The sequence below is a fragment of the Convolutriloba macropyga genome, chromosome 2 (genome assembly GCF_964194025.1).
Source record: "Convolutriloba macropyga chromosome 2, txConMacr16.3, whole genome shotgun sequence".
Classification (NCBI taxonomy): Eukaryota; Metazoa; Xenacoelomorpha; order Acoela; family Convolutidae; genus Convolutriloba; species Convolutriloba macropyga.
Genome location: NC_134469.1, coordinates 74756851 through 74766634, shown reverse-complemented (window position 1 = coordinate 74766634; position 9784 = coordinate 74756851). Strand labels below are relative to the sequence as shown.

Genomic DNA, 9784 nt, shown 5'->3' with positions numbered 1-9784 from the left:
TAAACCACCTGTCGTTCAAGGGCTATTTGTCCGACCTTAGCCAGTTTGTTTTTAACGTTTATTTCTCTCATTGAGTGTATGGTCCTCCAAAATTGCCACTTCTGCGCCTTTCAACATACTTAAATTGCAATTTTTGGAATCCACAGATCAAACTATGGCCTTTAAAGCATCATTATCGCCAAATTCGGTGAACTTTTTCAATAGGGCAGGGATTTGGAATACAATTATCAAAACGCTTTTCTTGCAACAGGAACACTTAGGTTGCGGGCCTAACGCAGTTTTATCTTTTTCCGTTTTTATCTTGAAAGTTGTGGGCGGCTAGTAATTGGTGATATTCACAAAATTTGGTGTTGCTTCAATTAATTTTTTAAACATATGTTGCCAACTAAGGCGATGTTTGGCATTAATTAGTTTTTGTTAAAGCAAAAATTTAAATTGTTCAGCATTTCTATTCAAGCAATACAATTTTGTGAACAATCAATCTGATTTTATCAGCTATTCAATGTTGGTTTGGAGTTGATAAGAAGTTCTCCTGATTAGGCATTGCTCAAATCCCAGACACTGAGGGCGTTGTTGGTTCTGAAGGAATGGGACTTTGTTGAAGCTCCAGTTGATAGGCTGCCCGTGTATTCCATGTCGCCTGCTGCTACCAACTCTTTCGTTACCTGCAGTGTCATAATGTTAAACAGGTTCACTGCAATAACTAATATAGTCAAAGTACTGCATCTGTTGAACGCATTAGTATGCCGTTACCGAGTTGCAAAGCAAGTTTGCCCTCAATCGCGAGCAATATCTATACCTTATCATAATTCATGAGAAAAAATAAGATACTGCAGTTGGTTCTTTATTCCTCCATTATGCTAAAAAAAATTTCTCTTTAGCTGCACCAAAAAAGACGCATGAAAATATGCTGGACTCAAAATTGTTTGAAAAGATATTAAGCTCGGCACAAGAAAAAAGAAAGCTTGGCATTGGCTAAGAAGCTGGAATGTGTATTTATAGTCAATATTGACCCCTCCCCCACGTAATAGACTAAAATTTATTCAGAAGCCGGGGAAATGTCTCGTGTCTTCAAGTTTATAGAATTTTTATAGTCTGAAAACAAAGACAAGAGAACACACCTAGAGCCAGTGAATTGAAATTTGATGCATCATTCCAAGACACGTGCGTGAATCTGTGGATAAATTAAGGGGAGTCGCGACGAGATCATTTTTAGGTATGTTTTTATTATAAAATTCGAGATATCAATCTAAGATCTTGGTAAGATGATTAGTTCCTTGAATCACATTTGAAAAGATTACAAGTTCGTGCATACTCTGTCCTTCTGTTCTAAAAATAATATCAGCTTATTATTATTAATTGCTCTCAAACGAAGTTTGTAGCAATTATATTAGTCCTGTGGGTCTTTTTTTATGCAATTTTTCGCTTGACCGATTTTTCGTCTGACGCTTTTGAATTTTCGTCCTCAAAAACGGGATAAACAGGTAGCGCCCAGCGGGCATTAAGTGCTCTTAGAGCCTTTCAGCTCTGTTTCAGCTCAAACTGTTTTGAAGACTTATACTTATGGTGTGAAGGGCGGTTCTTAGAGGTTGAGACGCCCCCTGTTGACCCCTCAGCTCCACTATCGCCTCCACCCCCCACCGCGCTGTCCCCCCCCCCACCCCCAACCCAGTGTTGCCCACCATCAGCCCCCGGTGCACCCCCCCCCCCCCCCCCCCCCCGTTGGCTAGCTACTGACGAAGCCAGCCGCTCGCCGGTCGTTTCAGAGCAATTCGCCCGACGTTAGTCGGTTATGTTTAAAATATTTTGTTGCATTTTGCCGAGGAGGCACACGAGCACCTAAAGAAGTTAAAATATGCTTCTTTGATGTCAATGGACTGTGTTCAAGCCGATTTTCATTTCATGCATAATAAATAGTTTGCTTAATATTTCACGATGCAGTTAGGGAAGAGTGGTCTTTTACACACCTGTGCTACCCACTGTACAATCTGTTTGCTATTGGGGTAAATTCGGTCACTGTCCACAAGGCCTTCACAGCTCACACCAAGACAGCTGCGATGATGCTAAAAGTACGAGTCGATGATGCTAAAAATACAATAGCTCCTCTACAAGTAGAGCCTAAAAAGATATCGCCTGTCGCAAAATTGCTCAAAAAGTAGGAAGAATATTTTGTGAGGTTTGGACCCTCTGCCGCAACCGTAGCTTATTCAATACGAACACCCTCTCGTGCAGTGAGACTAGCCTTCCTAAAGTTAAGCTGGCTTCTTTGTGAAATCAATCCTCAAACGCCATTAACCCTGAACCCGGTTACTTTTACATATTGTTGTTACTGAAAAGATGCAATATTTCGTCACCCTTTTTCAAAAGACGTACATTTGTGAAATCGACGTGATTTGGGGGCCTGAACGTATGTGTTTCTTTCATTCTTCTGAAAAACTTGTGTTCTGACCCCAAATTGGGGGGGGGGGGGGGGGGAGGAACTATATGCTCAACTGGGCTTTTTGTTCAATCAACCTTGGCCGATCGATAAATTTGTCGTATAGAAATATGAGTCATATCAGTAGAAAGCCCTCAAATGCAGAAATTTTTAATACGTTTTTAATTTCGTTTTTTTATCAAGGAGCTATCGGAGGTTGAAGTGTTAGTTCATTAGTTCACATTGACAAAATTTTGCAATTTTTAAATTGTTTAAAAACTTTTTGCTCGATTTTTGTTTCAATTTGCTAAAATAAATTGCGATAATATGAATAACAATAATGCTTTCTTTTTTCAATATCCTTGTTGTCGTTTTTTTTGAAGTCAATGAGATATCAGTTTTGAGTAGGGATTTGTTCTCGCCAGACTAACAAAAGCAAGGACAACGCGAGTAAGTCTCAAGTGGAAGTTTTGAAACTCTTTTGACTTCCTTGATAAAAGGGTGAATATAAATATTTTCTCGCTGTCAGAGACTTTTTCTCGTGCTTCAGTTTAACTTTGGTTTTTTTTTGTTTTTTTATGTTCCCCAAAATTCAGTCAAATTTGATGTTTATCGTAATTAGCTCATAATTGGAATAAATATCGGCGTCTATGGCTCTACAAATTTTTGTTTTTGAAGCCCTAATTTTTAGTCTCAGCTTCGACATGCATCATTAGTTTTAAAAACAGCTATCAGTAATTTTACGCAATGGTTTCAGTTGACTTTGTGAAACTTAATTCAATTTAATTTTACTGTTTTTCAGACACTAACGAACTTTGACCCTATTTGCTATTTTCTGTGGACTTGCAACAAGTCTGTATCAGCGAAATTTCCTGACACAGACTTGTTGGTCCTCTAGTTCGGTATTTTCCACCTCAATTTCTATTTTATTGTCATAGCGATCGTTCAATGCTAGTTACAACAAGACCATTTGATTTTGAACAATTTCTGTGATTTTTCGAAACTGGCCTTTTTTGTTGTTTTCATTCGATGATGGTCTTTGCCAATTTTTTTCTTATTACAGTCAAAGAAACTACGTAAGTTATTCTTTGGTAGTGAATGGTATGAACTGGTTAAGGTTTTTTTTTATAAGATCACGTGTTTTTCCTTTTTCTCAAAACTTTCTGAGGTTTGCAGTTATCTCACTTTGTTTTTCCTCGTATTTCTCAATTTTGTCCTCGAAGTTGACGTTTGTTCTCGGAACGCATTTAAGGTGAAATTGTTCGGCAAGTTTTGATTGTTTCCTCATAATCTTAAGACCACTAGTTCACGAAAAAAGAGTTTTTCTGCTGTGTATATTTTTCGCGCACTTGCTTTCTTTTGTTTTGTTGATATTCAAAAGCTGCTATTACTAGTCATTGGTCAATACATTTTCGACGATTCCCGATTCAAATGAAGAAAATTTGACTTCAGATTCTCATCTTTTATTAACATAACCGACTAAACGTCGGAAGAATTTCTCTCGAACGATTAGCAGGAGATCATCAATTGCAGCCTGCTTAAGTCGGGCGGGGGAGGAAGGAGGGAGGGGGAGCCTTAATGGGACTAAGAAGTTCAATAGTGGGCTTCAAATAACAACATTAGAGGTTAACATATACCACTATTAGGATTAAAAATCAAAAAAAATTGCACCAGTTTCGGCGCACTTTTCATCTGACTTTTAGTATTCAATTGCCGCCAATTGTGTTCAGCTGCTTGAAATTGTTATTGAAAGAATTTTCGATCACGCGAAACGCAAAACATCAAAGTAAGAATCACTCGAAAAGTCAAAATTGTCCGGTGATAATTTTGCATAAAAACATAGCCGGTAAAATACCGGAAAGGACTGGAATCGTCGTGCATTGTAATCTCTAACCTAACTTACCGAAATCAGAAAAGACAACAGAAAAAAAGTAGCGCAACAAACCACATTAAAGTGTTTTAAAAATGCCGACAATTTTTTAGGTGCGCGGGGAGCTAGGTGGTGTGGGGGGTAGATAGGTTGGGGAGGTGGGTAGTGCTGGGGTAGTTGGGGGGGGGGGGGAGGTGGGGATTGTTAGGTGAAGGGAGGGGGTAGTTTGGGGGTAGGGGTAGGTGGAGGGGGATGGCTAAGTTGGGGCGGTTGGGTAGGTAGGTGGTGGGGTGGGGGTAGGTAGGTCGGTGGGTGGGTAGATAGGTTGGGGAGGTGGGTAGTGCTGGGGTAGTTGTGTGGGGGGGGAGTAAGTGGGGTACCTAGGTGAAGGGAGGGGGTAGGGGTAGGGGGGGGGGGTAAGTTGGGGGGTGCGGGTGCGATGGGGGAATGGGTAGGTGTTGGGGGGGTTAGATATGTGGAGGGGGTTTGTGTGGTGTAGTTTAGATAATTAGGGGTTACTTATATAGGAACAAAAAATCTCAAAATGACCTCTTCACCTTGAACATTAAGAGCAGTTCCTAATTACTATACATTGCAAACGATGCAACTGTTAAAATCCAATGTTCGAAAACAGAAGTCAACAATCAAAAACGGAGGTAAAAGCTCGAACAGAAGGAAGTCAAAATTCAAGTCATGAACAAACTTGCTTTCTGCTAAAAAAACCTTTAGAATCTCAATACTCCTCTTCGAGTCGTAAAAGGACAAAACACGTTTGTAATAATTGCTAAGAACTTCGTTCAAGTGCAATCAATAACTCTAAATTTTTTGAAGGATTAATATCTCTAATTCACATGCAGACAATTATGTCATGATAGCGAATGAGTGGGGTTGGCTCATTAGTTTAAATGTGAATGAATGTGATCGAACCCTTTGTTCTTTGTTCTTTTTTTCTTTGTGAAAAATGAAGTTTAGCGTCAAAAGTTGAGTGGCGTGGTATTTTGTAATTGAGATTTTTTTTATTTCAATAAAATTTCAACTGATGGCACGTATTTTGTTTTTTTTTCTGCTTTAGTTGAAAAGTAAATCGTTATTTTGCTCTGGTTTTGCTATTTTGGACCGCAGTAAAATAGTAGATTAAATTTGCTTCTTTTCCCAGTCCATTTGCAATTGGACTTTCCATTTGCTTTGAATTTTCCATTTACAAATAAACTTATGCAAACGAATGTCAAATTTGAAAAATCTGTTTTTAAAAGTTAATAATTTAATGCAGTTTGAAAAGAAACTGGCTAAAATTTAACTGCTAGTTTAATTAAAGGAGAAAGATCGGGACAATCATTGAACAAGAAAGATTGCGGGTTTGAGCTGTATTGTACGTTATGAGTGTACTAACTAACTCGAATTTTTTTTTCTAAAACGACTGCAGATCAGACAGTATTTTACCCAACAGGTTTGTTTGATAACTCAAAAAAATAGATTCACGAAAATTTAATTGTCACCAATATATTGTTTTGACTAAAATGAGACTGTGGTCAGTCACTTTTTTAGAATTGAATTTTTATGCTAAGATCAGTTTAACAAATCAATCATTGTGGTCATTGTTGGCCAATTCAATGTTCTAAAAACATTTTTCTAAAATTTTATAAGTATATTTTAAATTTTTATCCAAAGCATAATCAAAACTTTTTCCTGGAACTTTGCTGCATATTTTTGGGTCATTTTTAATGCTTAAAATGATATGCGATTAATGCGACTCAGCTACACAAGAAAATTTAAAATTGACATAATTTTGTGAGATTCTGCTTCAGATTTTTTGATGTGGCATTATTATGAGTGTCTTTTCTATATAAGAAGTTGTGTGATTCAAAAGATAAGTTTAAAAGTTTATGCATTAATATTCATTTAAAGTATAACCTCTTCATCCGCTACATGAATGACCTTCACACATGAGAGACATACGAAAGCTTTATGAGTGTGTCGTTCGCAGATGTGACTGAGGAAGTCACTCAGGGATCCGCATGTCATAACTACCGTCCTCGCATCGTCCGAAGGATCTCTCGATCCATACACGTCATCATCAATTCCATTTCCAGCTTTGACATCGACGTCATTAAAGTTGTTTTTATCCTCGACAGCCTCTTCCTGAAACAGAGGAATAGCTTAAGAGTTTCTTAGAAATCTAGGCTCTCATAGTTAACTTTGTAGGAAAACAGCAAAGCAAAATAAGGGGTCAAATAAAATAACTGAAAGTGTTATATATTTAGTTTAGAAGCAAGTGCACGAAAAGTTTGCGTTTTTGTTCCATTTTTCGGGTCTTCTAGAAAGCCACGGAAAAACCCCCACCTAATTTTAGATAAGAAATAAACCCTCATTTAAAAATTGAATTTCGGGCTTGATGATTTGTTCAGTTGTGACAATTTCATATCAAGTCCCAAGGGCCGCTAAGGAGTGACCGAAATAGCTAAATAGACAGTTTTTTAATAGCGAAGTGGGGTTTATTTACAATCTAAGATTAAACTGGCGTTTTTCTTTGGGTTTTTTTTTCTGAAACCGCATTTTTTGTACACGATAAAGCTTTATGCTACCCCCTCTTTTTTGTTCAGACAATTTTCTTGAAGCAAACCCAGAAAAACAATTAGTATTGTTTAAAAAATATTATTTAAAAAGTCTTCCAATATTTATATCTTTTCCAAAATTAAATTATTAAAAAATTGCTTTTCCAAAAAGATATCCTATATAAACTTTCAGATATTTTGGCCAGTTTTTTGACGATATTTTTGGTTTTGATTGTTTGGAAGCTTTTTCATATCATTCCGTAAATGTCTTAGTGTGTATCAAGGCTGCATATTTCATGAAAAGTTCAAAATACAACTATCGAGCCCTCAATGAAAATTGAAATCCAAAGTACATACAACTTCTTCGCCTTTAACGCACAGTGTCAATAAGTGGTCTAATTTTGCTTGCAGTTTATAAAGATTCAATCCATCTGCCGAATTCTCATTTTACTTTGAGAAATATTAATTTTTTTGCTGAACTCAGGTGCTGGTGGTGGCTTTCTATGTTGTTCGAAGTGGCTTTTGATCGGCATTCGCATAAATGAGTTCTGATTAAAAAATGTACGTCGACCTAATATTGACCAGGAGAACCTTTTAAAAAAATGCTAATGGACAATGTAAATAAAAAATGACAAAACATCCAAACTGCAACATGTCACAATTTTTGGAAAAAAACCGTTGAAATTAATTAAATCGTTGGGCGTCAAATCAAAAATTTTAGAGAAACTTTGTTTTTCTGGAAAGGGGGCAAAACTTTTCTGGAAAGGGGTCATCGCTGACAATCAGTGTAGTCAAAGAAATAAAAGATTAAAAAAATTTGTATAAACTTGATTGAAGTCGTGAATGTGTTTTCTTTCTGCTAAAGGGATCGCGCTGTTGGAACTACGCAATGCTAAAACACCTGTTGTACTTTTAAATGCCTTAAGACAAAATATGATGAAAACTCTAAAATGCGGTCGCGTTGCTGTGATTTTTAAACGCAATTGTGACATCTGTTCCGACAAAACTTTGACCCGGAAAATAAGATAGAACGTATATTTCCGTCAACTTAAAACAGCGGGTTTTTATCTACTGTAAATTATTTTGGTAAATTATTATTTCTCCTTTCCCAAATTTGGAGATTCATTTGTTATGCTAGGTGAGTTTTTTGGTGTCTCTTAAGAGTGGTCTATGGCCGATTGCTTGCGTAGAAAATTCAGAGAAGTATCATTGACAAACTCTTAGAAAACTGAAGGAAGCTGTGAAATCATTGCTTGATTTTTTGTGTCACGTATTAGAAAAATCAAGTTCTTTTATCTTCGCGCAAAAAAGTAGACTTTAGGTTATCAAACTTTTCATCCCCACGGAAGCACACACACTATCACACACACCAGACACGCACACATACACACACGCACATTTACACACAGTACACAGACAGACCCACACGCACGCGCGCACACACACACACAGAATCTATCACACAAATACACGCACGTAGTCACACAGACACACACACACACAAACACACTCACCCCAAGAAACACCCACACATATGCACACATAGATAAACGTATATAACCGAGTTTCTCTTTCTCCTCCTTCCCTCTCCCTCCCTTGGTGTTTGAGCTCTTTTGTTTTTTAGAAGTAATAAAAACATGCTGCAATTTTTCTTTCGTTTCCAGTGTTCTTGCTCTTGCAGTATAAAAAAAGTTACACAAACGTTTTAATTGTAGCTATTTGCAACTGACTCAGTAACTTGATGGCCAGCTAAAGCTCTGTATGTTTTTGACATTACTTGTTGTAATAAATAATTGATGAACGCATGAATTTTTCCCAGTATTTTTTATTGGTTTTGCTGTTTTATCGCTTAATAGCATCAAGAACAGATCTCATTGGCTGCCAATGATGCACAAGTGAAAGAAATATATCATTTCAGTTCGTAGCTAATAGTTTCTATGACTTTAAAATTTAATGTTTTCAAAAATTTCCATTATTTTTTTTTTATTTCTGCCGTGTTATTGTCTTTCGTCTTGGGGCTTTGTCGCTAATTTTTTTTTGGTAAATTTTTTGTTCACATTATAAGGATGACTGCTGTTGATACTTACATGAATTGTTGTCCGGATTGATAAATTTTAACTTCTATTTTGGAGTTTTACTTATAACCATTTTCCCCTCTTCAATAAGCATTAGAAATGTTTCGGAAAAGTTTCCATTTCAAGCCTCCTACACTTTTCGTTGTTTTTCCTTTGCTGTTTATCTTTTCCCTCTAATTTGTCAAGCGCCGTAGAATACAACTACCTTGCCGTGAGTTTATGATTTGAAGAAATATTGTTTCATTTAGTTCATATTGTTCATTAGCACCAAAAACATCAACAAATTAAATTCTAATCTTTTTTATTTTTCACTAAGTTTGTGAAACTTTCTTGTCTGTTTGGCTTGTAACTACCGATTGTTGTGCTGGATGTGTCGGTGATTTTCAATGTTTTTTCAATTCTTAGGATTGTATATCAGAAATTTGTCGTGCTATGTTTTTCTTAATATAGAAAATAATGTCTGGAAAATTATGCCTGATCCTTCAAAAAACAACTTTGTTTCCACATTCTTCTCACAATGAGTTTGTGGTTATAATCTGTTTTAGATAGTTCTAAAAATTGACTATTGAATGCATACTGCCAATGCTAGGCCAGTTTATTAGCCATGGATTTGCAATAGCAAATTTGAACACCTTTTCTTTTGGAACATCGGATGATGTCGCCTTGCTCTTTCTTCTTCCATCAACAGTAGGTGCAGAATTGCCCTCACAAACCCCACATACGAACTTTTTAAAAGACGAGTTCAACAGTCGCCACTTGTTAGCCCATTTCTCTGAAACACCTCAGTTCAATGTTAAAATAATATACTTAAACTTAAGTTTTTTTATTTTTCTAATTCAAAAATAGGAAAAAAATATCTTTATTGAGTCGA

The 9784-nt window shown here is 36.6% G+C and overlaps 1 protein-coding gene across 2 annotated transcripts in view; it reads right to left on the bottom strand.

The window, feature by feature from the left end:
• Positions 1 to 417: 417 nt before the first annotated feature.
• LOC142335455 (uncharacterized) overlaps positions 418 to 9784 on the bottom strand; it is a 30795-nt gene continuing 21428 nt past the window's right edge. Inside the window, exons 5-8 of one of the 2 annotated variants that reach the window (XM_075383961.1) lie at positions 9546 to 9685; positions 6198 to 6425; positions 1968 to 2063; positions 418 to 665 (exon numbers count right to left, since the gene is read on the bottom strand). In XM_075383961.1, coding sequence (XP_075240076.1) covers positions 537 to 665; positions 1968 to 2063; positions 6198 to 6425; positions 9546 to 9685 — 593 coding nt within the window. In that variant the 3' untranslated portion in view covers positions 418 to 536. Of the gene's footprint in view, positions 666 to 1967; positions 2086 to 6197; positions 6426 to 9545; positions 9686 to 9784 lie in introns of both variants that reach the window. The other variant, XR_012758873.1, reaches the window with a different exon arrangement.